The following is a 27,294-nucleotide window of genomic DNA, read 5'->3' on the forward strand; positions in this document are numbered from 1 at the left end:
GAATTCACGACTTGCCCTGACCACGTCACTGATTTGTGCGACACAAAAGTACCAACGTTCTTGAAAAAGTGTTTTATTCACCCTGTTCATCTCGCAACCTCTTCGCTAGTTGTCGATTCGACTCTGCGACACACTCCTATGGCTCGGTCGCCCCAGTAGACTTTCAGTCTCCCGCCTCTTCTGACCTCGAATCATCTCTTCGCCCTTGGAGACCTTTGCCAGTGTCTTGTGGACTTTCCACTGCCACTGAGCTTACGATCCTACGATCGCCTCCCAGGTTCACGAAGCAGATCGATCACTCCAGGTTTCGTCGAAGCTCCTTTTCGGCGAAATCTACCCTCAAACTCACCTTCAAGATGCCCGGAGGTGTCTGTGCCGTCCTCGACTATGAGGTCGAGCTGATGGCCGAGTATGTCGGCGAGATGGCCACCCGTCTTGCCCTTGGAAGCCCGGTCGCGCCGGCGCCCTTCCGCAAATTCATCTCGCAGATCCTGTCGTCAACCCGACTTCCCAGCACAACCATCCTTCTCGGCATGAATTACTTGTCTAAGAGGATCAACCTCATGCGCCACAACAACCAGGCACTCAAGATTACCGAGGGCCAGGTCTGGCGCCTGCTGACGGTAGCGCTTCTACTCGGCAGCAAATTCCTCGACGACAACACGTTCCAGAATCGCTCCTGGTCCGAGGTAAGCGGTATTCCCGTACGAGAGCTCAACTCGATGGAGTCGGATTGGATGCGAGCCATCGACTGGCAGCTTTACGTCGATCTCGACGAGAGCCAGGACTACACTGCCTGGCTCAAGAGCTGGGAGGACTGGTCTGGACACAAGAAGCGCCAGCAGGCCATGGTAAGCCGCGAGCGGCTGCACGCTGCCGTCCCTGCCATCGACACCGACGTCGCACGGGCGCGCCAGGCACACGCTGCTACATCTTGGTACGAGGAACAAGTCGCCGAGTATCGTGTGTATGAGCAATTGTCGGTCCTCAAGCGCAACGAGCACGCCCTTCACCAGGGATACCGTGGACGTGAGACGTCCTGGCCTACGTACCAGCCTGGCCCGTGGACCAACCCACCCCTCACCCCTCCAGATTCCGGTTACGGCACCCCCGAGTACCTCAACTCGACTACCATGAATTTCCCTTGCAACGACTGGTTTGCTCAACAAACCCGCCAGTCCAGCCAGGCTCTGCCTGGTGGTGGGTACGCCAGACAGCAGCCTTTCCGCCAGCACGGTTCCTCCCAGAGCGCATACCATTCCCGCAATGCCTCGTCGTTCCCCGTATACAACATGTACGGCCACAACATCTGGGAGCACAACACCATGGACTGCAACTGCGCCACCTGCGCCATGCACAACAAGCAGCCCTATTTTGCTGCTCCATCTCATGCCTACGGCCAACCTGTCATGGGCTAGAGAGGATCATCAAACCTGGCTTGGCTCTGGGGTAGGCGCATTTCAGTGACTCGCATTAGCGACACTCGTCCGTCACACAACCCGGGCTCGCATGACCGCAGCGCGGACATCCATGGACTATGGCATATTGAATTGCTTTTCGGAGGGACGGTGTACAATCGGCATAACTCGCATTTGATACCCATCGTTCGTTCATTTGTCGCAGAGGCATTTCCTTTTGGCTCTGGATGGTCCTTTCCTTGGACCGGTACCATCCATCCCCTTCTCGACGCGGTTTCTTCGCGCCACGGGCGACCTGCTTCCTCGCATTATTGCTGTGACCTAGCTCTCAGCAATATGGTGGCGGCGTTGCATTTTCTTTTGACCTGAGCATTGCCACGCCGGCTGCTGCTCAGGGGTAATGAGTCTAAAATTTCCTTGATTGGTATACGATTCGGTTCATACGGCATTTGGCGTTTTCCGGAATATTATCGATTCTTCTGGACTCGAGTCCACGGCATAGACCTACGGATTTTCATTCCCTTCTTCACTAGGATGTCTCAATGGTACACAGAAAAAAGTTGTTCTTTTCACCTTCAGTCTCGGCTTGGAAGAGCGGCAAGGCAGTCGGATGGTTTATGGCGCGCGCTCTTGATGAGAATGTGCTCCCGTCGTTTGGACAACAGCTTTGGCCTGTCACCGAGACCATCAGTTATGGTTACTACCCAGATTGTCCCGACCTGCAATACTCGCGGCTCTTGAGCTCTTCCTGGCTCTTACACTTTGTTTCGGTACGAAACCTTGTAATTTTTCTGATCACGGTTTTACGCTTTCCTCCCCATCCTCGCAACAGCCTCGGCTCTCCTGGCGCCGTCGGGCGAGGCCGGAGACGCTGCAAGTTGATTGCGGGTGCGATGGGTCGAGTTCATGAGACACTTTTAAAAAGTCGGCGTTGCATTGTTTTCTTTTTTTACGGAATACCTTTGGCGGCTCAAACCGGAAAATTGGGAGGGAATCTGGATTTGCATGCATTTCGTGCATTATGTTTGGAGGGCATCATTACACCTTTCGTTTTATATTTCTTTCTTTCTTGGTTCCGGCCTGTAACAACAGCTCTCCCGTGTCCCGAGCTCTTGTCCAGAGAAGAACTGGGAGACGTGGTTCCGCCGCCTTGGATGAGGCTGCATAGCATGCATGGGCAGAGTTGCGCAGGCTTGGGTGCCCTCGTTGTTATTCTTTTTTCTCACTTTCATCTGGGGTTGGGCATAGGATCTCTATTTCTTTAGAGGATTGATGGACTTGGAGGGGGAAGTGAGCCTTGTATTTTTGTGTTTCTTTGTTTCCGTTCGGAGGTCCACTTCTTGAAGTTGCCAGGTTGGGCTTTGGATTCTCCTTTCGTTTTCCCTTTTTTTTTTGTTCACTTCATGCATACATCATATCCATCCTTGACGATGAACGAGAACGGACAGAGACGGAGTATTATACATAAAGGAGGTCAAAGATTGGAAGGGTACAGATCTCGGTATATGGACCCCCCGCGCGGGCGGTAATCTTCCCTGGCAACAAGAGCAGTCCTGTCGAGCGAGTTTGCCTGTGTGCAGGCCTCGCATCTAGCGAAATGCATTGGGGTCATGTCTCTGGAGGGTCCACCAGAAAACAAAAAGAAGGGTTTGGGCCACAGATATCAAATATGGGCGATTCCCTTCACTGTCGCTACCACGCGAGACGAACAACATTTCCGCCTCAGGGTTGATGTCCTCTTTGCGTTCCGGTCAAGTCACAAGTCGACAGAGGGCTGACGCCACCTGAGGAAAAGTATATAAATTAAAAAAAAATACATGACTACTCGAAACACACGCATAAGCACGGTTCATGTTTACTCTTCCGTTTACATTGCAAAGCGGTGACATTTTCTGTGCGCAAATGGTAAATTTTGCTGAAGATATGAATTCCTTATCGTTATCGGCCACATTGGCCAATTGCCTTGTCAAGTCGGGACCAAGCTTCTAAGATCCGTTCCCCTCCAAGCTTCAACATCTCGACGTGACGAAGTCAAAAGCCGCCGCCAGAGCCTCCGTTCCCGGATGTAGGCACCCTTGAACGGCACCTGCCACGCCATTGTACCCGAGTTTTCTATCTGACCGGGGGAGACGAGGCCTCAAGCAACCGCATACGCCGGCGCATTGCGACAAGCCTTGGTCGCACCCGCGCAGACGATTCACCGACCGCGTTAGCCGCTCACGAGTGGCCAGAGCTGCTACCCTCGAACTCCCCCGCGTGCTCCGGCCGGTCTGTAAACATGTCGTCGCGCTTCGTGTCCGGCGGCGCCATCGACGCCGCGAGCGGCGAGGCCGTCGAGGTCTCAGCTTCGGCCGCTGGCGCCGGCGGCGCAAGCATTGGCAGCGACGCGGGCGCGGGTGCCAGGAAGCAAGAGTGGGAGGCCGTGCAGAAGGAGCTCGAGGCCGAGCGGAGGCGGCGCGAGGAGAGGCAGAGGGCTGCGGCCGAGGGAGGCGAGGAGAAGAGCTTGTATGACATCCTGCAGGCGAATAAAGGTGTGCTTTTACTGTCTCTGTCTCTCCTTCATGGGCGGGCTGGGCGCTGTCTGTGTATGCATGAGAATGCTAACGGGTCTTTGTGGCTTCTTTGCTTTGGCTGCAGCTGCGAAACAGGCGGCCTTTGAGGAGGCCAACAAGATCAAGAACCAGTTCCGCGCGCTCGACGACGACGAGATTGACTTTCTGGACGAGGTCAAGGCCAGGGCGAGGAGGGAGGAGGAGAGGCTGAGGAGGGAGACCGAGGAAGGGCTCGGCGCGTTTAGGAAGGAGCAGCTGCGGCTGGAGAAGGAGGCGAGCGGTGGGGGAGGCGAAGAAGCTGACGGTGGCGAGGGGGAGGGGGAGGCACAGGAGAGCTGGGGCGGCGGGCGGAAGAGAAAGAGGAGGGAAGAGAGGGCCGGTGTGATCAAGGGCGTCAAGAGGAGACCCTCGAGCTCCGGTGTCGCTACGGGAGAGGGTGCTCGCAGCTCACAAACAACAGGAGAGACTGTGAAACAGCCCGATGGCGAAGCAGCAGCAAAGGATAGCGCGAAGACGAACGAGGGAGCAGAGGGTGTAGCCGCTGCCAAGCAGCCACCGGCATCAGCCAAATCCGCTGCTCCGACTGCTAAGCTGGGACTCGTGGATTATGGCTCGGACTCGGACGACGACTGAAATAACTCACCACGATCCTGGAAAGCATCAAACGCCTACCCACTACTCAGTCTGGCACGAGGACACTCGTGGAGAATCGCAAGCAGAGGTAATCTCTCACCTCGAGCACTGGGCGCTCTCGGAGTGTTCTTGCTAGGACGAAGCGCTCCTGCATATCTTAGCACAGGGCGTCGAGACAGTCCAGTGGGGCGAAGTAGTGTGCTAACCCATCGCTCAAAGCACCTTGAAGAGAGGTCTATTAGCTAAGTGGTATACATGGGGCAAGCCCGATGGATGGGGAGAGCTTCAAATGGAGCCCGGTAGTCTAGATATACCCCCCAAATAATGGTACAATAATACAGTACAGCAATGTACGAAGCCTCGCTGTCGCGCAGTCCCGCGTCAGGCCCTTGCTGGTGCTCTACTCATCATCCAGATTGCCCACGTTGGGCTGCCACGCGTCGCCCTTCCACTTGCGGGCGCCCCATCGCCAGAGACTCCTGATGCTGCCCTTGGTCCAGCCCTCAATCTCCTCCTCGGGCACGACGACGCGGCGAGCCCGCTCCTCGTCCTCGGGCGTGATCTCGAAGCGCCTCATACGGCCGGCAATGCGCGGGTCCAGCACCATGGGCGAGGCCCAGATGCGCTCCTTGGGCTCCTCGACTTTTTGCACCTCGCCCTCCTTGGCGGGCTCGGGCTTCTCCTCCTTCCAGACGCTCTTCAGCCAGTCCTTCTCCTCGCGGGCCAGGGCGCCCTCCTGCTCGTACTCGTGGCTGTCGCCGGGGGTCTCGCGGAACTCGCGGTAGGTGCAGAAGCACACGGCGGCGACCTCGCGGCCGATCTCGTCGGCCAGGTAGCGGCGGCCGAAGAAGCGGCGCATGCGGGTCGGGGTGTTGAGGAAGCCGAGGATGTGCGGGAAGCGGACGGGGGTGGCAGGGCCCAGCTCGGCGGGGATGAACATGGGCAGCGGCTCGGAGGGGTACTGCTCCGGCTTGTTGTGCGGACGGGGTTGGGGCGGCGTCTTGGGCTTGGCCTCGGCCTCCTCGGGCTTCTCGCCTTCTGGCGTCTCGGGCGCCGGCAGGGGCTCCGGCTCTGGGGGCGGCGCCAGGGGCCCCAGCCAGCCCTCGTGCAGACCCCTTACGTACTCCTTCCACGTATGCCGTCCGACGACGACATCACCCCTGACGCCGTCGTACTCGGCGATGCCGTTCCGTTTCCTGATAGCCTCAATAGCATCCTGCTCCGTGGGCAGCTGCGCCTCGTCGCCGACGTCGCGGCCGAGGAGGTCCTTCTCGACGTCGCGCCTCGTCCGGCGCACCCTCTCGGCGACGGCGGCGCGGACGTCGCCCTGGCGGCGGCCGACGACAAAGTCCCAGTCGATGCCGCTGCCGGCCAGCACGGGCTTGATGTACTCGGCGAAGTGGTCCTGGGCGACGCGCAGGCCGTCGCCGGGCGGGGCCTCGAGGTAGACGGTGATCTTGCGGGGCATGGAGGACGGGCCGGCGGGCAGGGGCTCGGCGGCGAGGTGGGAGACGGCGCGGGCCCATTTGGCGGTGGCGCGGCGCTTCTCGCGGCGGTCGTAGATGATGGCGGCGGAGATGGTGGTCGACAGGGTCCAGAAGATGAGCCAGTTGCGCGAGGGCAGCTTGCGCGGCAGGGCTGGCAGGCCGAGCATGCGCAGCGCGGCGTTGCGCTGGCGGACGGGGAGAGAGCAAATGGTCAGCATTGATGATGTGCGAGAACAATTCGGTACAGAGTTGTATCCTGAGCAAGCATGGAGTAGGGTCTTCTTACCTGGACGGGCTTCTTTTCGCCGGCCATGACGACCGCGGTCTGTTGGAGTCTGGGAGAGCGGTGTGGAGGGGAGCTCGTGGTTGGTACAATACAGAAGACTTAGAAACACATGCTTGAGAAGAGAACAGCGGCCTGGTATTACAGCTCTGGAGAGAGAGAGACGGCGGAGCAATGGACAGCAGCCCTGATGATGATGATGCGGATGGGGGTACCCGAAGATTGGCCTGTGAGATTGGTACTGGCGCGGCTGAGAAAAATTATCGCCTGGGCGCGATAAGCTTTCGATAAGGGAGTGCCTCCAGTCCAGCTACTTCAATTCTAGATGGATTGACCGGCGCACCCCCCCTGGTCGACATTGCAATATTGGTGCCTGGTAAGTAAAGTACGCACATATCAGTCTGCAACCTGATGATATCATGCTACGAGTAAAATAGTAAAAGAGTGACTCCAATCTCGCTGTGGTATCTTTTTCAACTTCATTGTCACGAAATGTTGTTCTCCGTATGGGACAGATACACCCGGACTTTGGATGCTTGTCATGGTGAGCGCGGACGGTGGCCTTTGCCTTGACCATGCTTGGCTCGGATGCTGCAAGGACGCTTCTAGAAGCCAGCAAGTATGGGAACGGGCCCTGGGTTCCCAAACTGTGGTTCCGACTGGACAGATAGATACCTACCTAGGTAGAGTACTGAATTCACAGTCTCGTGGCCACCACCGTTTCCATGTGCTCCAAGTTCCTATATCATGTACTTGCCCATCGCGTACTCTCCAGCCCCAGTTCTCACTTCATGGGAAGTGATGCCAAACTCAGGAGCACTCGAATACCATCAAGCAAACAATCGAAAAGGGGGACTTGAGAGACTGCTCGGTAAACCTGGCCTGTGCATTCGGGTGATTGACCGGGCAGCCTCGCTACAGTAGAACGCTCGAGGTCCGTCCCTTGCACCCCTGAACCGAGCCTGATCCTCCGGAAGAGTGCGAGGGCAACATGCTCGAAAACGCTCCGTTTCTCCAGCTTGAGCATTTGCTTTGAAAGGGATTGAAGCCTCGAATGCAAAGGACACCGAGAACGTACCTAGTCTACCTACCGAGTGTTCCCTCCGTGTATTTGTCGGCAACCATCACCACAGCATCACAGGAGCATTTGCAAGCTTTAGTTGCCGTCCGTAGCGCCAGTAATTCTCGCTCTAGGGCACGACCCGCCCAGCAGGTGGAGCACTGTGCCCCTGGAGCCGCCACCCCGCCCGCCTGCCACGCGCCTTCTGGTTAGCTGGACCTGGGCCCGAATCACTTGAACCCCTCACCTCACCTCCTTTCTCTCTGCCCGCCCGCCCGTTGATTTCTGTGCTCGCTTTTTCTTGGCGGGAGCAAGCGCGCACCACCACCACCACCACCACTGAGAGACCTCCCTCCAGGGCCTCGTCTTTCACGTTTCAGAGGCATCCAGCTTGTCCGTCCCTGGTCGAAGATCACAGACACCAGATTTCCACGGCTGCAAGGCACGGGGGACCACTGTCTCTTTTCTTCTTCTTCTTCTTCCCTACCTCTCCCCTGCCCGTCCTAGGTCTAATCACTGGTCTTTTTGTGAGACCGCTCTCGCACGCAGCAGAGCGCGGGGAAAAGCAAACAAACCACCCACCCCATTTACCTAGGTACCTACCTACTATAGGTACCTCGCGAGACCCTCCTTGTAGCGCCTCTTTCCCCCTGCTGTCTTACCGCCCCAAGCTCCTAACCTCGAACCCCCTATCCGACCTACCTCGCCTCACCTCCACCTCACCGCTCAGCCGCTGTCGTCTTTGGTACCAGTCGTGTGCTTCTCTCCAGGCGCAGGTGGTCCAATCTCGAGGCCTCTTCAGCTCTCCTTCAACATTTCCTCCCCCGAACTCGTCGAGTGTGTCGCCCACCATGGACAACCAAGGCAACCGCCTGTATCTCAATTTTGGGAACAGCAACAACGACAGGCTCGCCGCCAACGACCGCGCTGCCTATCCCACGACGCCCTCGACCTTCCCTCAGCCCGTCTTCCCCAGCAATTCACGAGACCAGCAGTCTCAGTCCGCCACCAGTGCCTCGTTGCAGCCCTCGCAGCAGGGACAGCAGTACCCCGCCGGTTACGCACCCCAGGGCTACTTCAACAACCAGTACTCGTCACAGCAGCATGGCCAGCCCGCCATCGCTTCGAGCAGGGGCGACTATGGTAGCAGCGGAGCCCAGGCTGGCAATGCCAACTACCAGCAGCGCCCTGGCGCCCCCGGCACTGCCAACAACGACCCCAATACTGGTCTGGCTCACCAGTTCTCCCACCAGAACCTCGGCGGTGCTGCCCGCGCCTCTCCCTACGGCAGTCGAGGGCCTTCTCCCGCCCAGCGCCCACGAACCGCTGGCGATACCCGTCAGCAGGCCGCCGGCTACGGTAGCTACCTGAACGCCCCCATGCCAAACCAGTCTTCGCAGACGCCCGTCTTTGAGTTCGCCGCCGCTCCTGAGCGCAACCCCGACCGCTACGGCCCCAATGCCAACAACAACCAGAAGAAGTGTTCCCAGCTGGCCGCCGACTTCTTCAAGGACAGCGTCAAGCGTGCCAGAGAGCGAAACCAGAGGTATGTTGACACAACCTGATCCCCAGGGACTCCTCGCCTCCTCCCCAACGCGCCTCGCAACTCGACGATGATGTGGCACACACTTGGATGCGAATCTGTACTGACATTGGCCCACACAACAGGCAGAGCGAGATGGAACAGAAGCTGGCTGAGCCCAACCAGACGGCCAGCCGGAAGGAGCAGATCTGGTCTACGGGTGGCCGTCGCGAGGGATCCTACCTGCGCTTCCTGCGAACCAAGGACAAGCCCGAGAACTACACTACTGTCAAGATCATCGGCAAGGGCGCTTTCGGCGAGGTCAAGCTGGTGCAGAAGAAGGCCGACAACAAGGTCTACGCCATGAAGTCGCTCATCAAGACCGAGATGTTCAAGAAGGACCAGCTGGCCCATGTGCGCGCCGAACGAGATATCCTGGCCGAGTCCGACAGCCCCTGGGTCGTCAAGCTGTACACCACTTTCCAGGACGCCAACTTCCTCTACATGCTCATGGAGTTCCTTCCCGGTGGAGATCTCATGACCATGTTGATCAAGTACGAGATTTTCTCCGAAGACATAACGCGCTTCTACATTGCAGAGATCGTCCTGGCCATTGAGGCTGTTCACAAGTTGGGCTTCATCCATCGGTAAGCCAGTCAAGCCTCCTCTGGTCTGTATCTGCTTGTGTACAGTCTGCTAACCCGACACCTTATAGTGACATCAAACCAGACAATATCCTGCTCGACCGTGGTGGCCATGTCAAGCTGACCGACTTCGGTCTGTCTACTGGCTTTCACAAGCTGCATGACAATAACTACTACCAGCAGCTGCTCCAGGGCAAGAGCAACCGGCCTCGTGATCGCAACTCGATAGCCATTGACCAGATTAACTTGACGGTCTCGAACCGAGCTCAGATCAACGACTGGCGTCGCTCGCGTCGTCTCATGGCCTACTCAACTGTTGGTACGCCTGACTACATTGCCCCGGAGATCTTCACAGGCCACGGCTACACCTTTGACTGCGACTGGTGGTCCCTCGGTACCATCATGTTTGAGTGTCTTGTCGGATGGCCGCCATTCTGTGCCGAAGACAGCCATGACACCTACCGCAAGATTGTCAACTGGAGGCAGAGCCTGTACTTCCCCGATGACATCCAGCTTGGCGTGGAAGCCGAGAACCTCATCCGAAGGTAAGCTTGGCGCTTTGGAATTGATATCCCTTTTGACACGTGATTGCTGACATGCCCTTGCAGCTTGATCTGCAACACAGAGAACCGTCTGGGCCGTGGCGGTGCACACGAGATCAAGAGCCACTCTTTCTTCCGCGGCGTCGAGTTTGACAGCCTTCGCCGCATCCGCGCGCCCTTTGAGCCTCGCCTGACCTCCAACATCGATACCACCTACTTCCCCACCGATGAGATCGACCAGACAGACAATGCTACTTTGCTCAAGGCACAGCAGGTTGCTGCGCAACAGGGACGTCACACCCAACCTGTGCAGGAAGAGTCACCTGAGATGAGCCTTCCTTTCATCGGCTACACCTTCAAGCGGTTCGACAACAACTTCAGATGAACAGTTTCTCGGCAGAGAGACCCCCATGCACGGTGGACAGTAGCATGGATCACGCGAGACTCTCCAGGTAGTGGGAAGAAGCAGGGGAGGAGAGGCATGATGAACGTCGATACATGTCGGGCTACACTCTTCATGAACAGACGGCGTGGGCTTTGAGCGATGACTTTTGAGTTGACAAGACAAAAAGATCCATGCTTGGTGGATATGCGACCCGAGATGACATGTAATGACTGGAATTTGCGTGGCTTATGGCCAGGTCTGCCCCATGCGGCTCGCTGGCACATACAGCCACTTCACGATGATATACCTCATGCATGAACAAGTAGCAAAATCAGAAAAAATGATGACATGAACTAAGAAAGAAGAAAAAGGCCCTAATCAGTCTGTTGATTCTCAAAATGTGACAAACACCATGTTCGCTGCTTCCAGTGTTCAACTTATGTTGGGTGTCCGAGCAAAGGCTGTGAGACAGTTGGTACACCTTATGATTGTGCTGTATTGTACAAAGAGGCTAGATCTAATACTTTTAGCTCGGGCATCTGAAGAGGTCTAACCCGGTAATCATTTGAAATGTTGGTCGTTCTGCTCACGTCCTTTAAGGATGTGACACCAGCCCCTATCTTCACCTCCAGCTGTTCTAGACAGCAATGAGGGCATCCACCATTCTCTCGAGTCACTGGTGTCCATAATGAATTTTTCGAGTTCGAAGCCATCCCTCCTCCGGGGTATCTCTTTTTGTAATCGCTTTCTGAATATCCATCCTTCAAACCTCCCCCGCCCATCGTGAGATGCTGCGTATTTGCCTCGTAAACTTGGCCTCGCAGCCCACGCTACCTCGTCGGAAGAGCCCTGCGCTTTGATCCAGGGAGCCGTGTGTACATATGTGCATGTGTGCTTTCAAAGCCGCCTCCATCCATCCATCCATCCATCCATCCACCCATCCGTCCGCCTCTCATCACCTCCTGCCCGTCAGGCCGGGCGCAGCGTTGAACCGCTCCTCGCGCTCCGTCATGAACATGATCTGGATCCAGTACTCCTTGGAGTCGCGGTCCCAGTAGTCGAAGACCTTGCCGTCGCGCTTGTCGAGCTCGCGGGCGGGGATCTTGAAGCCGCACGTCTCGTAGGGCTCGGCGGCGACGAGCAGGTACTGGAAGTTCTTGTCGGGCTCCTCGACGCGCTGGCTGTAGGCGCTCATGACCTGCCAGCGGGGCTGCGCCTCGGGCGCCACGTCCGGGTACTGCAGCTGGAAGAGCAGGCCCTGCTGGCGCGTGACGGGGTCGCGCACCTTGGTGATCTTGTAGCCCGGGCGGCCGATCTTGACGACGGGCCGGCCGCGGGCGCCGCCGCCGAGGCCCAGCGCGCCGAAGCCGGCGCCCACGACGCCGACGGGCAGGCCCGTGGCCGGGTCGACGTCGCGGCGCGCGCCCTCCTTGGCCTCCTTGGCGGCGCGGCGCGCGAGGTTGGTCTGGTGCTTCTTGCCCTGCGTGTGGGCGAGGTAGGAGCCGTCGTTCTGGTGCACCGTCAGGCAGAGGCGGCACTCGAAGGAGCCGACGTGGTTGCGGAAGAAGTAGGGGTCCTTGTCGAGGTCGATGGTCTCGAGGGCCAGCTTGCGCAGCCGCTCGCGGCGGTCGGCGTTGGTGGCCGACTGCGAGGCCACGCCGCCGCCGCCGAACTTGGAGCCCGCGCGGTTCTGGTAGTCCATTTGTGTCGTTGAGGCGAGGGCGGGTTTTGGGTTTCGAGGTTTGGGGGCGTGTTGGAAGCGAGGGTGAGAGGATGGGTTCGGTGGCTGAAGAGGTGGTGATCTGGTCGGCTCAAGAGGCTGGGGGCGCGAGGAGTGGATTCGTGGCGGAAGGATATGGCCAGCTAGATACAAGATATGAGACGAATTACAGCTTGTTCAGGCGGAAAAGGTTGCGATGGCTCTCGCCGAGAAGTCTGTCAGTAATGCGCGAAAGGCTCAGTCTTGGTAGCGCCAGACTTGGGATCTTGGAAAAGCTGATCGGTGATAAGATAGCGCGACCAGTCCCAGCCAATCACGTGTTGACAATCGGAGCTCAACCGGACACGACTTTGGCAAGAAAGCGAGTTCGCATGGAATAGAGGGCGGATTCGTCAATGAATGTGTCCCTAATGTATTGTAAAGGAGTGAACAATGGGTGCTCTTACTGGTCTTCTTTTGACTTTCCAATTTACTCGAGCCAAACTTTGTTTTATGCTTGGTTTGATCGAGGAAGCAATAAAACAGAGAAATATCGGCAAAAACTGCTTTGATAGCTGTATCGGAATATGCAAACCAGTTATCTAGCATAAAATTAATATCTTGTCTCTGCCAGTCCAGTAATTTGATCTGGTTTTGTCCACCTCGGATCTCATGGCGCGCTGGCAGATTCCTCCAGCCAGACGATTACGGGTAACAACGGCAAGTTCAGTGTCTGGCGATATAGATGTCTCTCTCTGAAGAATCGAAACCATACACCGAGGCCCTTACCTAGCACCGTGGTAGGCGATTACCAGAATAGAGCTGATGCGCATGCAAGAATGTTCACCTATCTACATCCCCTCTACATCCAAGTTCTTAAGTGAGCTTCTTTTATGAAAGTATGAGAGGTCATGATGAACAACCAAGTCAAAACCAACTTAAAGTCGTTTGGTGCCGCTGCGCCTTAGAAACAGAACAACTCTCGCAAGCTCCAATACAATTGAGTGGAACTATTAGACGGTATCTCATTGACTTTTGCGTGCGTTGAGGGCTAGATCATCCTTCAAGGCTGACATTCGCCGAGCTCCACCAGAGTTGGGCCAAGTTGACGGAGAATCGCGGCCGACAAAGTCCGACCCGAAAAGATCCAAGGATCCTGCAGGACAGGCAGTAGCGCAATTCCTATCGATCTGACACATCCCTATGAAATCTCACCAGTAATTATTAAAAACAATACCAAGAGACCGACCGACGAGCCAAAGCAAGAACACTCTCTCGCTCACCATGGCTGCAGTTCACGTTGTTTCGAAGCTGGATAACTCTGAACATGCTGTTTGCAAGATCACAAGCGATAATTCAGTGCTTGCTCCCTCTTCGGTTCGAGCGCAGTCATTGCTTATCTCGCTGACCTCCAACAATCTCACCTACGCCCGCAACGGAGGGCGACTGCATTGGTGGGATGTCTACCCAGTGCCGCCCGATGCCCCGGCGCCTTTCAACAACCGGCAGGAATGGGGCATCGTGCCGGCATGGGGATATGCCCGTGTTGTCGAGAGTACGGTCGATGCCATTGCCAAAGGTTCTCTCCTCTACGGCATGTGGCCGACGTCAGTGCATTTCGTCGACCTCCAGCTACGACGGTCTGAGCCTGCAGGGCATTGGATCGAATGTAGCCCGCACCGGGACCAGCTCATGACGGCCTACAACCACTACGAGGAAGCGTCTCCCACCGATCCATTGGAATTGCAGATGACGGCTCTTTGCAAACCACTGTCGGGCGGTCCATCGCTGCTCAACTCCAGTGTCTTCTCAGCCCAGCGACTTCACCCTTTCGGGACAGGCGCTCCGTGGTCCGAGGAAGATGCTGACTTGTCCTCGGCTGTGGTCATCAGCCTTTCGGCCTCGAGCAAGACCGGGAGAAGCTTCTTCTGGGAGCTTGCACGCAACCGGGACACGGCGTCGAGCGGCCCTTTGGCCCTTTTGCAGTTGACCTCTGCACCCGAAACGCTTCCTCAGTATGAAACCACTCTTCCCGTCAAATCGATGTTCTACGGCGACCTCGATTCCGTATCATGGGCACAGCGTTTTCAGCCCTCACGCATAGTGATTCTTGACTTTGGTGCTCCTGACGCAGTCCTTGAATCCGTACGGTCCTCATCATCCAAGATCGCTGCCTCTGTGACAGTCATAAGTATTGGGTACGAGGCCAAGGTGTACAAGCCTGAGGAACTACAGGCACGCATGGCTACCAACAGCTCAAAGGTACAGCTCAATACGAGTGGACTGCGCGACCAAGCCGTCAAACTCGTGGGGGCAGACAACTACTTTCAGAGGCTGGACACGGATTGGAAACGATGGCTTGAGGAGAAGGCATATGGCGACCTACAGGCAAAGGTGATGAGCGGTGTTGAGGGAAGACAGGGAATCGAGGGAGCTTGGAGTGACTTGTGTCAGCGCAGAGTTCCGGCAAACGTGGGCATGATCGTCGACTTGTCGAAGTAGGGTGGGTGTATGGCGCTTTTACATTTCCCCTCATTTAATCTTTGATCGATCTCTACGTTAGTGTTCGATCTGGGATAGAGTTATTCCTTGATAAGATCCACTGAGCTCACTTAGCCGTGACACTTACTATCCTTAACCTTCAACATCATGAATCCATACGTAGGCAACCCAACCGAGCATGGAACAAGAACCTGGGCAAAGCTACAATGGGACTCAACATCGCTTGACGTAAGTTTCTGTGTAGTCCCTCGATACTTCCTAGACTGGCTCGGTGCCCTCGGGTGAAGTTTGGTCGCTGCTCATTGTGCACTTGAAAAGCGGGAGAGGAGATGATTCGGCGGGCTTCCTGACTCATCAGCGACCGAGTGACCGTGCCATGGTTGAGGAAGCCATCGAGCTTATGCTTGACGCAAACCAGGCTGGGAAAGATCCCTTGGCACGACGGATGGTTGCCCTTCTCCATTGCTTCTTGGATATCGAGGCGGCCGCTCTCCAGTCTTAGAGGGGGAGGGATGTGATGGTCCCGTGGGCGACCAGGATCTATGTTTGCGGCTTACCATACCCTCTGTTGGTGAGGCCACCATCATGACCAAAGGTGTGGAGCTACATTCATCGCAACAACCAGGAGAGATTGCTTCTTGATAGTTGACGAACAAACACCTCCAACCCGACCTCCAGATCGGTGGTCAAGGCCGTATACCTCGACAGAGTCACTAGAGGCACGGGTATCTACATGTATTGATGACACGGACCAGCTGCATCGTGACACCGGTTTGACAAGGTCAGCCAGTCGCGATCCTCACTGATCACGGCGCGAACGCTGAAGCTGCATCGAGTCACCCCCTGTTCCCGGACGTCTCGGCATTCCCAGACCCACAGCTTGAGCTTAGCATCCCAGAGCTTTTCTTGCCTGGTGAAGAGGGTGTCATGACCAGTGGTGCTAGTGAGGGTGACTTCTTCGAGGTATTATTAGGGGTAGGGAATGCCATGTAGAAGACACGCCCTGACACGACGTCTTACCCGCCCTGGCAGGCGCCGAGAATTGGTCATACAGCTACTACGCCGAAAGCAGGCAGGAGATTCTTCACGCTGTGTGGCTGTGTGCTCTGCTTGGCTGCGTGTCCTTGCTGGCAGCAGAAGCCGGATGTCGTCCTCACAAGCAAAGCACCGGGCAAGCCCGCGGATTGGGGGCGCAACGGCTGTTCTTGGGCTCGTCGTCGACTCCGGGTGCATGCGGTCCCGACTCTCGGGTTGCGCGATATCCAGAGACGACTCTCTACGCGGCTTATCGCCAAGATGTCGTCTGCTTATGTTGTCCAATACGCCCGAAAGATTCAGGGGAACAGGCGTTCGTGAGACGGAAGCGGTGTCACCCACAAAACAAGCCACCCGCACACACACATGCAAGCCGACCGAGCGGGATGCGGGAAGAAGATGCGGAACGTCGCTGGGAAATTCCACTATGGGGAATGCCAAAAGTGGACGAGGATGACTTGGAGGAGTCAGGATGATGGAGAGGAAATAAGCTTACTGGATGACAACTGGTGAGAGATGACCCCTGATGATGGTTGGCAGGCCACACCGGATTTAGGCTTAATCGAGGCGTGCTCACTAAAATTGGACCAGTCACAAGGCCGTGACAGGTCAGATTAGGGCGCTCGGGGTACCCAAGCCTCCCCGGCCGCCGCCACAATTTTAGGGCTTAGCGGGCCAGTTGTAGGCCCTCGGGGCTTGTGAAGCTGACCAACTAGTGGCAATCTGTCACACATTTGGCGGCGTCTACAGGGCTTATGGCCCACTGAGACCTTTGGCTTGAAATGGATGGGATTCTTCATCCAGCAAACACAGACCAGATCCTCGGATCTTGGCCGATGAGAATGCGATCCAATCCCGTCGACCACCGGCCCTCCATCAGCCATGCCAGCCCTGTCCAACGTGACAACTTCGATTCGACAGGGCTCAGCAACGAGAAGAGGCTGACCAGGCCATGGTTGACTCCATTTCCCAAAATGGACATCGAGACGACTTACACCAGGTGGGTGTATTGTCGATCCATCATGGCAGCATCGCTGCTCACGCTCGCTGATGAGATGAGACTCTTGTCGTCTTGGGACCATGGGGTATAAAGTCCGCCCGCCCGATCCTTCGTGGCGGACTTTTGATACGAGATGGGAATCCCACGATGAATAGGATTGAAAGTCTGAGCACTGAACCAGACCGCATATAAGACGGACCAGGACCAGATGTCCACTCGCTTCCGCGAACTATTTACACCCATATCAATACGAAGACCGACCTGGAGCCTTGACACCATTGTCACAGCACAAGAGCGCAACAGGAACAGCATGTCTGCCCCTGGCCCTGCCGCTCCCAGCGACGCCCCCGAGCTCACTGAACACTCTCCTCTGCTCAACCGTCACGTATCCTTCCGTCCACAGCTGTCGGAACAGCAACCGCCGTCACCCATGTCTGAGGCCGGCACAGCGTCGTCATCAACGGCGGTGCCGCCTGGGACAGACCAGCAGCCCTCACCTGCTCCCACACCTACGCCTACGCCTGCACCTCCACCTACTCCGACTCCTGCCCCAATAGAAACACCTATTCCCGCCCCTTCCCCTGAACCATCTTCCGCGCCAGACATGAACAAGCCCTCCAGCACCCAGCCCTCTTCCTCAGACCATCCCACCTCCAGCATCCCTCCCACACCGGCACAGCGCCTCCCCAAGGCAGACACGAACCTCTCCTGGGGAGGCCCCGCGGGCCTGCACCTGCGCTCCAACAACGACGAGTCCCTGCAGATCTTCCGCCGCGCCCTCGGCATAAACACCCACCTCGGCATGCCCGGCTCCGGCTCCTCGACCTCCCTGTCCCCCGGCGGCGGCGGCGGCGCCTTGGAGTCGGGCCGCCGGCCCACACCCGGCGGCATCTACGCCTCGGTGCTCGACGCCCAGCGCCGCAAGGCCTGGAGCTACGCCGTGCTGTCGGCGCTCATCTACGCCTGCCACTTTGGGCAGATCATCATCGGCGCGGGGCTCACGGCCCTCGGCCCCGCGGCGGGGGAGCACACCCTCGCCATCACGGCCCTGGGCGCCGTCAACACCATCATCGCCGGCGTCCTGGCCCTCATGAAGGGCAACGGCCTGCCCGAGCGCCTGGGCAAGGACAAGGTCGAGTTCAGCCGCCTGCAGGACTGGATCGAAGAGACGGAGGCGCTGCTGGCCGTCGGCGTCATCGGCCGCAACCGCAAGGAGGTGGGGCTGCTCGTCGAGGTCGCGTTCAAGAAGTACAATGCCGCCAAGGCGAGCGTCGACAACAACAGGCCTGAGAACTACGTGCGGCAGATCGCGGAGGGGGACGACGACGGGCGGAAGTCCGGGAGCAGCGGTAGCGACGGCGGGGGCACGGGCAACACGATGGTTAGCTTGAACCTCCCCAAGACGCAGTGAGTCGGGCGGGAGGCGTGTGGCGCCGCTTGTTGTATGATCATGATGTGTGCATTATAGTGGCGTTTGGGTATACCACATTGCACTGGAGTTCGAGCTTGGGCTATTCATTTCTTGCATCGGTTGGCGTTTCATGGCATCATCACACTTCGTGGTTGTGGACAGCATAGCAGCTCGGAGTTTTGATACCTTTAGACTGCATCTCTTGGATTTTATATTTTGGATAGATATAATAAGTTGTCATCAAGATTAAATTGCTTGATGCCATATCTCCGCATATTGCTACCGAGCTTGGTCGCTCCCTACTCCTGTGCTTAGTAGTCTGCCTCGACGCCGAAACGCTCGTAGAAAGTGTCTTTGAGATGGATAGCCCAGCAGGCGTTAGGATCCACAATGGTACAGCCCTCCCTCTCCAGATAGTCAAGTACCTCCTTGTACTCCGGGAGAACCATACAATTGGCTGCCTGCCGCGTGAAAGAGATTTCCTTCAGGGCGGGAAGCTTGGAGGGCCTCTCGAGGGCGAACCACCTGAAGAGGGTCTTGACGGCCCTGAACGATTCTTCATATTCTCTGAGTGGTGTCGGATGCCCCCACCCGACCAGCCGGACAGTTTGGATAGATGCTGGTAGAATATCGACGAGGCAGCTTGTATGCTTTGGCTCTTTATCAAGAGCCTCAAGCCGATCCATCCAGTCCATGTCCTCTCCATCGGTATCATCTCCCCCCCTTCCATCGTCTTCGTACGCGGTCTGGAGTAACATGCTGACGTCCAACTCTAGGACCTCGAGGCATTCGAATCCCGACATATTGGTAAGCGTGGTGCCTGTGGACCAGCAGTTGGACGCCGAGAGGCATAGCTCCCTCAGGTGCTTGCCCGCGACCTGCTGGATCGTGTTCATTGTTTCGCCGAGGTCCCAGGACTGCCCCAGCCACTCGAATTTGTTCTCGTGCGACATGCGGAGGATCTCCAAATTGGGTGTCCGCGACAGCAGACGGACCCATTCGGGCCTTCCCATGACGCTCGCGACCAGCTCGATCTTCTTCAGCTGCGGGCTGTATTTGTCGTGACTGGGACTGAAAGACGCGCCGTTGGCACTGGCAGTTTCGGCAACCATACTACCCATGTAGAACTCGCGCAGGGAGTTCAAGGCCAGGAATGGATCGTATAGTTCAAGGGCGTCGTGCGTGTCGTAGCCTGACCCTTGGTGTGGCGCTATTATGGATAGTCTCGATAAGGACGCTCCTGGATGCGGATGGTCTGCCTCATTCGCGCGACGGAGAACTGCGCCCAGAACGCCGTCTAGGAATTCGTTGTAATGCGCTGCCATATCCCATGCACTCCCCCAGTACCTAGGCAGGGCGAGCTGTCTAACATTGGGAAGCATTGTGAGCAAGACCAGTGTGTCGACGACAGGGGGTAGCTTCTCGGGCAGAGCCTGAGGATCAAGTCCTGCATCGCGAAGATAAGGCCACGTCGATTCCCGGACCAGGCGCATCATGGCGACGTTCTCCGCGAGTCTGTCCAGCACTGATCCACCCTCCAGTGTCTCCATCGGACTAGGATAAGACGCAATCGAGGCGTCGGCCTTAAAGTCAGCGAACCGGATGTAGCGCGCGACGCGGGGGTCTTCAGCTATCCGCTGGAGCAGATCAGCGGCATGCCGGATCTTGATGCCGGAGGCTTCCGTTCGTGAGTCCCATGTCTCTACGCCGTCGACGGACTTGGACTTCGAGTAAGAAAAGTGCTCGTAGCGGTCTCGCATGCGCCTGTGGAACGCGAAGAGAGTGCTCGACACTTGGTAGAGAGCTTTGCACGTCAACGCGATACTTTCCAGACCTTCCGGCAGCAGATCATCGATCACCTGGTGGAGAATCTCCGTAGGTAGGCTGGTGAGCGACATCGTGGAAGCTTTTGGTGCCTCGACAAGTCAACGCGCACCGATGAAGGAGACATGTGAGAGGCATTACTCTCATCTTAAGTAAAGCTGTTGGTTGTTGGCTGTGGGTGCGTTTTATGGAGAGTTCTGGAGCCCTGTCAAGTTTAGGCAACTCTTCACTGCCTAGGCTTTCTGTGAATCGCATTTGCTAAAAGAGTTAGCGAATTGTCCGAGCGTTAACGAGATGGCGTGTTGGAGCTCGACGACTTCCGATTGTAGCCTAGTTGATACGACACGATTATTCCGCAAACTGCGCCAGGTGAAGGCGTGTGCAAAATGAAGGTCGGATTCATTCAAGATGGCTATTCCTGTGCCTGGGCATTTGGCATATCAATCCGAGCGAGCAATTCGGTCTCTTCAATTCCATACTAATAGAGAAGGGCATCACGGCACGTGTGCTGTAGCCAATTAAGATTGTTGAAGTCGGCTAAACCCTTTCTCTCAGCGACTATCCAACGAGCCTGTTGTATGTGCCAGAGACTTTGGCAATCCCCAGGATAGCACTGACAACCTGTCCCGTCTTGATACACAGGGTGAGGCAACTAAGGCAATTGTGCAGTGTTCCCCCACTTCACACCAACAACCACTTGCCCAATCTTTGGACGCCACGTGTGGAAAGCTCTCCTCTCAGCTGAGGCTGCACTGCCACTCGAACTACAAAAAGCAAGACTATATGAGCTTGAGGCAGGCCTTGCGGAGTGGCATGAGTTGACTTTCTAACATCCCCGCTCTCCATTGCAGTACCTACAGGATCTTTCCTCGCAAATACTTAAGATATTATGTGTACTAAAGAGTGGCACACTGTTTTATATGATTTCGGATGCGAGAGTACACAGTACTGGAAATTTGAGAATTGTTGGCGTCGATACGATGAAGGACATAAAACGACCGAGAAAGTTCAAGATACTACGGATCTTCGGATTCGTTGTCGCAAGAAAGATTGTTCCATATGCTCAAAATACGAAGAAGAAAAAGGTATGAAACCATTCAAGCTTGATTACATAGCTAACATACCCAATAGCGGCTCGAAACTAAAACGACCGGATATAGAGGATATGTTGATGGTTGATGATTTCTTATCATTTGACGGATATGCTGTGGCTTACTTAAAATCGCAAGTGGTTGTGTCACACTCGCCACCTTCAAGGTGTGATGGTGATGCGAGCATAACATAGACTGCATACCATAACACGGCTCGGCAATTGATGGGTAGCGCTTTAGTTTGAAATAGATTTGTGGATTGACCCGGAGACAATGAATAGCTTTACTCGTTTTCCCATCCGCCAGGCATGGAGGCTGGCCTCGCTGCCTCCTCCTCGAGCGCTGCCCAAAAGTGACCTACAAAAGCCTCAATAGCAGGTTCCCATTGAAACCTCCACTCTCCTGGTCTAGGGCCATAAGAAAATGATGCTAACAAAGGCCCTTCTTCACCGGCACATACCAGCTTGCTCCAGTGCCATGCCTGGAGCCAATCGTCCTGCTTGTAGAGATCCCATTCCTGTTCCCCATAGCTCTGTAAATCCACTCCTGCCCTTTGGAGATCCTCCAACCATATATATATAGCTTCCGAAAGTCGACGATGTACATATCTTGATTCCAAAACATCTCCTGACAACATCAGGTCACAGCTAAGTAGTCCGGCGAACAAAGGCGTAACATATGCCCAAGGTTCATGTCCGACTCTGCATATATCTTGAAACGAGATGCCGACAATAATCCACCTCAGAAGCTCCCGCCAATGATGAAATCCATAATTATCAGTATAGTTGCCGAACTTGTCAAAGCTACTCAGGCATTTCTGGAAATATAGCCTGGAGAGCTCATGCAACGAACTCTGAGGATTCTCGCGAATCTGGGCAATGAAACGTATCGAAGAGATGGTGTTGTCATTCATCAAAGCTTTGAGTAGAACTTCTGGGTCGACATATATCCAGTTGATGGACTTGTAGCGATTGTCGTTTGGTCGGTCCGGAAAATTTGAATGAATGTTGGTGATAGCGAAATTTAGGAACTCCTCGTTGGTCCAAATGAAACGATAAAGACTGCTCTTTTTGGATGTTCGATATTTTGGTGAAAACACGTCCTGTATGGCTTCATCGAGTTCTCCCCGAGAGGATAAGAATCGAAATAAGTTCAGCGACATCCCTTGGTCAGCTTCTGATTTGCCCAGGTAGCATAGTGGCGCGATACCGGAGCCTTATTGTTCGTCGACATTTAGCCCTAGCTCTAGTAGCTTCTTGAACAAATCGACATGTCCTCTCCATGATGCATACTAAGTACGATTAGCCTTTTGAATCCGGAGGTTAGAGATCGGTATCCTACATGTAACAAGGTCCATCCGCGCGGATCCCGGTCGTATATTGATGCTTGATTTGAAGCAAGAGCTCGACGGAGGTCTTCGGTTGAGCCCTCGAGACAACAGAGAAAGCTTTCACTGCCATATGGACGAATGGTCCAAGGTTTGAGGCATATGTTCCATCCGCTATACGACTTGCGAACGTGGAGGTCCCAAGCCCTAGGTACGAGCCACATGGGCAGCTGAAGTCGGGCTTCATACACTAGCTGCTTTCTCAGTCTTCTAGTTGTAGAGGATTCTCGTTTGGATGACTGACCTGTGTCTGCTTCATCAGGAGATACGAAGACCTCTGTCATCCTAGATGTGAACCTCCACACCACATTACTATTCTTCCAAGACAGTCCTCTTGCCTTCGCATAATATTTCTCAGGCTGTGGAATGTGGGTGTGTTGATAAGGGTGAAGGGCCTTTCCTGAACGCTGCTCCCTATCTCGCTCCTCTTTCTTGAGAGATTGAATTTCCGAGACAACCAGTGATGTCTGAATTTTCGATAAAGCACTTATGAACGTCAGTACACAAAAGTCTATCGTCACTGGAAAGATGCGGCTTACATCTGATGAGCTTGTTGAGAGAGAGAAAGTAGTTGCAAGGCATTTTGCAACCGCTCCTTGTACGTGCAGATCAAGTCTTTCCTAAGCACGGCCTTTGCCTTAGAAACACCTCTTTTGACCCTTCTCGTTGATTCTAATTGCTGATGGAGATCCTCGACGAGCTTTTCAAGGTTCTGCGCGGCTTGTCGGGCATGCTCAAGGCTTAAGATCGCTAGCCTATCCGCTTGAACAGTCGCTTGGGCTTGATTGTATTGTTTTCCCATCTCCGACAGCATCGGGTATAGTAACTCCAAATGCACCATCAATGCATTGATGCTCTCAGGCACATCTTTCACTTCATTCCACAGTCTTTGAAGTTTCATGACAGTGACGCCGACTTGACCTGCAACTTGTGTAACACTGACCACACTTGCGACGAAGCCCAAGATTTCTGCCATTATGAGCTGAGATAAGCAGGTTCTATTTGGTGAATTCAAGGCGTACTTGCTCGATTGACAAGCGATGTGAACATGCTCTTCACTGAGATGTCCAAATTGATGGTTGAGGCTTTATTCACCAGGTAAGCACTGGCCAAGCTGTAGAGAGTGGATGCCTAAACGCTGACCACCCAAGGCAGATTTGGCCCCTCATGCCGCCAAGGCAGATGTTAGGCTTGTTAAGACAATCTGCTTGGAAGGCTTTGGTTCTTGCAAACCAAAATTTTGATGCACGATCGCGGCATCTCAAGAATGACCAGGCAGGAATTGGGAAGAGTTTACTTGTGAGCTCGCCTTAGTTGGGTATTACGATGGTGGTCTGCTTAGCCTGGAAAGAACTCAATGTCTAATCCCCGGGGATTTAAGCAACTTCCCTGCCTTCCATACATGGGTGACGTTCGAAATATCTTCCAGCAGGGTAATTTCATCAAGAGGATTGCACTCTAGAGCGATAATGTCCGCGGCATAACCCTCCTTCAGCTGTCCGCTCTTCGGTGCCTGCGGTCCGAGAGTCAGCGGGCCAGTCGCGGTGGCCGCCTCGATAGCTTGCAATGGCGTAAGCCCCAGGTCGACCAAGTGCCCGGGCTCCTTTGCACTCTGGCCATGGCTGAGTCCCGTGCCCAACACGCTGAGACCCAGATCAGTCCCGAGAGCCAGTCTGATTCCTTTCTTGATAGCCAGACGGCACGCGCGGGAGTGAGTCTCGGCACACTCGGTCATCTTGGCATAGCTCTTGGGGTCCATCGAATCCCGCCTCTTCAGGCCCTCAAGGATGATCGTCCGCGTCGCCACAAGAATGGCACCGGCGCCGAGCATGGCGTCGGCGCACTCGTCATCGAGGTACATGCCGTGCTCGACCGTGCCGCACCCGGCCTTCAGCGCCGCCATAATCCCCGGCTTGCCATGAGCGTGCGCGGCTACCAGGCGGCCCATGCGCGTCGCCTCCTCGACCATGGCCTCTAGCTCGGCGGCGCAGAACTGTGCCCTGTGCGGGTCGTCGTCGCGGCTGAGCACGCCGCCCGTGGCGAAGACCTTGACCACCCTGGCGCCGCGGCGGATCTGCCGGCGCACGGCGCGGCGGCACTCGTCGACGCCGTCGGCGAGCATGAGCGGGCCGGGGCTGCTCTCGCCTTGCGCGCCGGCCAGGCACGTCATGCAGTTGAGCGGCAGGTCGAAGGCGTCGCCGTGGCCGGCCGTCTGGCTCAGGGCGGAGCCGGCGCCGTAGATGTGCGGAGCGAGGGGCAGGGTGCCGTCCTCGGCGAGGCGGGCGAGCTCGGGCCCGTAGCCGCCGAGGTCGCGCACCGAGGTGAAGCCCGACATGAGGATGTCGCGGCAGCTGCGGGCCAGGCGCGCGCCGTGCATGACGGGGTGCTCCATCAGGAACTTGGAGAACTGGAAGTTTGTCCAGCCGATGAGGTGGACGTGGCAGTCCCACATGCCCGGCATGACGACTGGGACACTTCGATCCGGCCATGCCTTGTATTCGGAAGGGAGGGAGGCTTCTGGACCGACCCAGGCGATCTCATCGTCCTTGACGACAGTAGCTCCATTCTGTATGGGATCGCCCTTTCCCGGTATGAGGACTTTGGCTTTGATGATGAAGCCTTGGCTGGCTTCATCTCTGCCGGCTGCCAAGGAACTTATAATTAACATCCATGCTTTCATCACTTGTCAAAGTTGATCGTACCTTGCTGGTTCAAAGCCACTGTTGCCATCTTGCTTCCCATCCAAAGCTTCGGATGGCACTATGGGGGATGCAAGTCGACAGTTCCTGAAATAGTACTTGGTATGTGTAATACTTTTTGAAAGAGGAAGCATACTGTAATGATAGATGGACTTAGAGGTAAGCTCGAGTTGCGGCCGGACCTAAGATGGTCGCGGAATGGCCGCAACGCCAATTCAGGTAATTAGCTCGGCGCGACAACTTAGACGATTTTCCCCCACTCGAGGCTTCTCTAAAAGAAGTCCACCAATGGGCTTGCACAAAGGCCGAGAAGCTTGACAAGCCTCAAGATAGGACTGCCTGAAATAGAGAAAGGTAGCAGGTTTTGATAATTGTTGACATGGCTCACAGAAACTGTAATGGATTTTCGAACTCCTTGAGAACATCCATTCAGTGATCATTGGATCACCAACTCTGTCGACGAAGATTCAGAGTTCCTCCAAGTATCACGAAATGTGCCTTTAATACTCGGTATTCCAGCCTGCAATCCACTGCCGGACAATATCAGAGGTCAGCTCTCCCTGGTCTCCCGGCGCGGCGTGGCCCGCGCCGTCAATCCCGACAAACACCAGTCTCTTGTCCTTGCTCTGCTTCCAGATGCCCTGGCCATCTCCCCACGTCTTCCACTGGGCCGTCCGGTACTCGGTCTGGCCACTCCACGGTAGTGAATCATAGGACCATATCTGTCCTGGCGTGTTGACAATAAAGTCCTCATTTCCATTGAGAGCCAGGACGGGGATGTTAGACTCGAGGATCCGAGTCATGTGCGGGTACCTTGTCTTGGACAGGGAGGTGCTCAGAGCAAACTGGAAATTGAGATCCAGGTTAACAGCCTGAAAGTGAAAATCGGGCGGGAAGTGCAGCGCCTTGAGAGCCTTGGGCTGGGAAACGTATGTTGAATAGTTGCCTATCGTCTCGTCCCAGCAGAACGGCCGGTTGGTGCAGGGAAGGTGAACTAATAATTCGTTAGCGATACTTTGTGGATCTGACTGCGAATCGAGCATGACCTACTGTTGTATCGGCTTTTATTTCCGGCTTCCTCCTCTGCTTGGTAGAAGGATTCGATCGCGTCCTCGCAGTACATTCTGGCCGCGAGGCAGATATAGCCGTCGTTTGTTCGCCGACAGTCTCGCCCCAGCTGTTCGCACTCGGGCATTGCTGCCGAAATCTTGTCGCAAACAGTCTCATTGAAGATCTGGCCGCGGAAGTTGGAGCAGAGAAGCTCCCATGCCCCAACTGCAGGAGCTGTCATGTCGAATATCGCATTGATAAGGATGATGGAGCTGATGTCTCCATTGTAGGCGTCTCGTGAGTTTCTGGCACGATCCGCAAGGACGTGGTCGACAAAGGTTGGCACATAGTGGCCTCCGTAGCTTTCTCCAGCGATATGGAGTGGTAGCTTAGCACGGTCCGGGAAGATCTGTGCAAAGAATGTATTGAAGAAGAAGGCAAGATCGACGGCAGCCTCCTCATCCGTGCTTGGGTAGGGAGCTCCCTTGGTAACAGATGAGAAGCCCGTCCCAGCCGGCTGGTCTATGAACAGGACCGAGGCATTGTTGTTCCAACTGTGAGGATTTGGGACCGTGCCACTACTGTCTTTTGTGACGGAACAAGGCCCCATTTCTGTGAATAGCCCCATCATCGACGATCCTCCTGGGCCGCTTAGGGGGTTGTTAGTATGAGTGGTTCACAGATTTGGGCAGGAATAGTGTCTTTCACCCATTGAGCCATAGGATGACGGGATCATTCTCAGGATCATTGCGACTGTCGAAGAACCAGTAGAAGAGGCGTCGCTGGTCCGTGACGTCTACAGTACCAGCCCACTGTCGCTCGCCATACGTCTTGCAGATCTCTCCGTCTTGCTCATGCTTGGTATACTCTCCGGCTTTGAAAAACTCGGTGGGTTGATAGTTGTTTGTATTCAGGGAAATCTGCTGTTCAGCAAAGCTCCGGCCAGCGAGGTAGGCCTGCCGTAGATCTGCGCCACGCGGCACGACGAGGAATGCTGTAGTATGCCGTGTCCAGGCGAGACAGAGGAGCAAGGAAACGAGCATCTGACGAGCAGCCATTGTGCAGGCAGA

General features: G+C 55.6%; 10 protein-coding genes across 10 annotated transcripts; 6 read left to right on the forward strand and 4 right to left on the reverse strand.

The window, feature by feature from the left end:
• Positions 1 to 356: 356 nt before the first annotated feature.
• E0L32_002829 (uncharacterized protein) lies at positions 357 to 1,418 on the forward strand (the record flags this gene model as incomplete). The annotated part of the gene is made up of 1 exon (XM_031137061.1): positions 357 to 1,418. One exon carries the CDS (start codon positions 357 to 359, stop codon positions 1,416 to 1,418), a length of 1,062 nt encoding a protein of 353 aa, XP_030999439.1.
• A 2,278-nt stretch (positions 1,419 to 3,696) lies between these two features.
• E0L32_002830 (uncharacterized protein) lies at positions 3,697 to 4,603 on the forward strand (the record flags this gene model as incomplete). The annotated part of the gene is made up of 2 exons (XM_031137063.1): positions 3,697 to 4,003; positions 4,056 to 4,603. The coding sequence occupies 2 exons, from the start codon at positions 3,697 to 3,699 to the stop codon at positions 4,601 to 4,603; spliced, it is 855 nt and encodes a 284-aa protein (XP_030999440.1).
• Positions 4,604 to 5,003: 400 nt separating this feature from the next.
• On the reverse strand, positions 5,004 to 6,308 carry E0L32_002831 (uncharacterized protein; the record flags this gene model as incomplete). Its single annotated transcript, XM_031137064.1, has 1 exon — positions 5,004 to 6,308. One exon carries the CDS (start codon positions 6,306 to 6,308, stop codon positions 5,004 to 5,006), a length of 1,305 nt encoding a protein of 434 aa, XP_030999441.1.
• A 1,976-nt stretch (positions 6,309 to 8,284) lies between these two features.
• Positions 8,285 to 10,526, forward strand: E0L32_002832 (uncharacterized protein; the record flags this gene model as incomplete). Its single annotated transcript, XM_031137065.1, has 4 exons — positions 8,285 to 8,979; positions 9,102 to 9,602; positions 9,671 to 10,144; positions 10,208 to 10,526. 4 exons carry the CDS (start codon positions 8,285 to 8,287, stop codon positions 10,524 to 10,526), a joined length of 1,989 nt encoding a protein of 662 aa, XP_030999442.1.
• A 955-nt stretch (positions 10,527 to 11,481) lies between these two features.
• E0L32_002833 (uncharacterized protein) lies at positions 11,482 to 12,228 on the reverse strand (the record flags this gene model as incomplete). Its single annotated transcript, XM_031137066.1, has 1 exon — positions 11,482 to 12,228. One exon carries the CDS (start codon positions 12,226 to 12,228, stop codon positions 11,482 to 11,484), a length of 747 nt encoding a protein of 248 aa, XP_030999443.1.
• A 1,281-nt stretch (positions 12,229 to 13,509) lies between these two features.
• E0L32_002834 (uncharacterized protein) lies at positions 13,510 to 14,727 on the forward strand (the record flags this gene model as incomplete). Its single annotated transcript, XM_031137067.1, has 1 exon — positions 13,510 to 14,727. The coding sequence occupies one exon, from the start codon at positions 13,510 to 13,512 to the stop codon at positions 14,725 to 14,727; it is 1,218 nt and encodes a 405-aa protein (XP_030999444.1).
• Positions 14,728 to 14,874: 147 nt separating this feature from the next.
• On the forward strand, positions 14,875 to 15,229 carry E0L32_002835 (uncharacterized protein; the record flags this gene model as incomplete). Its single annotated transcript, XM_031137068.1, has 2 exons — positions 14,875 to 14,955; positions 15,086 to 15,229. The coding sequence occupies 2 exons, from the start codon at positions 14,875 to 14,877 to the stop codon at positions 15,227 to 15,229; spliced, it is 225 nt and encodes a 74-aa protein (XP_030999445.1).
• Positions 15,230 to 16,970: 1,741 nt separating this feature from the next.
• On the forward strand, positions 16,971 to 18,173 carry E0L32_002836 (uncharacterized protein; the record flags this gene model as incomplete). The annotated part of the gene is made up of 1 exon (XM_031137069.1): positions 16,971 to 18,173. One exon carries the CDS (start codon positions 16,971 to 16,973, stop codon positions 18,171 to 18,173), a length of 1,203 nt encoding a protein of 400 aa, XP_030999446.1.
• Positions 18,174 to 18,484: 311 nt separating this feature from the next.
• Positions 18,485 to 20,071, reverse strand: E0L32_002837 (uncharacterized protein; the record flags this gene model as incomplete). Its single annotated transcript, XM_031137070.1, has 1 exon — positions 18,485 to 20,071. The coding sequence occupies one exon, from the start codon at positions 20,069 to 20,071 to the stop codon at positions 18,485 to 18,487; it is 1,587 nt and encodes a 528-aa protein (XP_030999447.1).
• Positions 20,072 to 23,785: 3,714 nt separating this feature from the next.
• Positions 23,786 to 27,282, reverse strand: E0L32_002838 (uncharacterized protein; the record flags this gene model as incomplete). Its single annotated transcript, XM_031137071.1, has 6 exons — positions 23,786 to 23,818; positions 23,878 to 25,129; positions 25,178 to 25,261; positions 25,682 to 26,168; positions 26,225 to 26,874; positions 26,933 to 27,282. 6 exons carry the CDS (start codon positions 27,280 to 27,282, stop codon positions 23,786 to 23,788), a joined length of 2,856 nt encoding a protein of 951 aa, XP_030999448.1.
• Between the last annotated feature and the right edge of the window lie 12 nt (positions 27,283 to 27,294).

Source organism: Thyridium curvatum, assembly GCF_004353045.1.
Source record: "Thyridium curvatum strain D216 chromosome Unknown NODE_12_length_601061_cov_81.036774, whole genome shotgun sequence".
Lineage (NCBI taxonomy): Eukaryota > Fungi > Ascomycota > Sordariomycetes > Thyridiales > Thyridiaceae > Thyridium > Thyridium curvatum.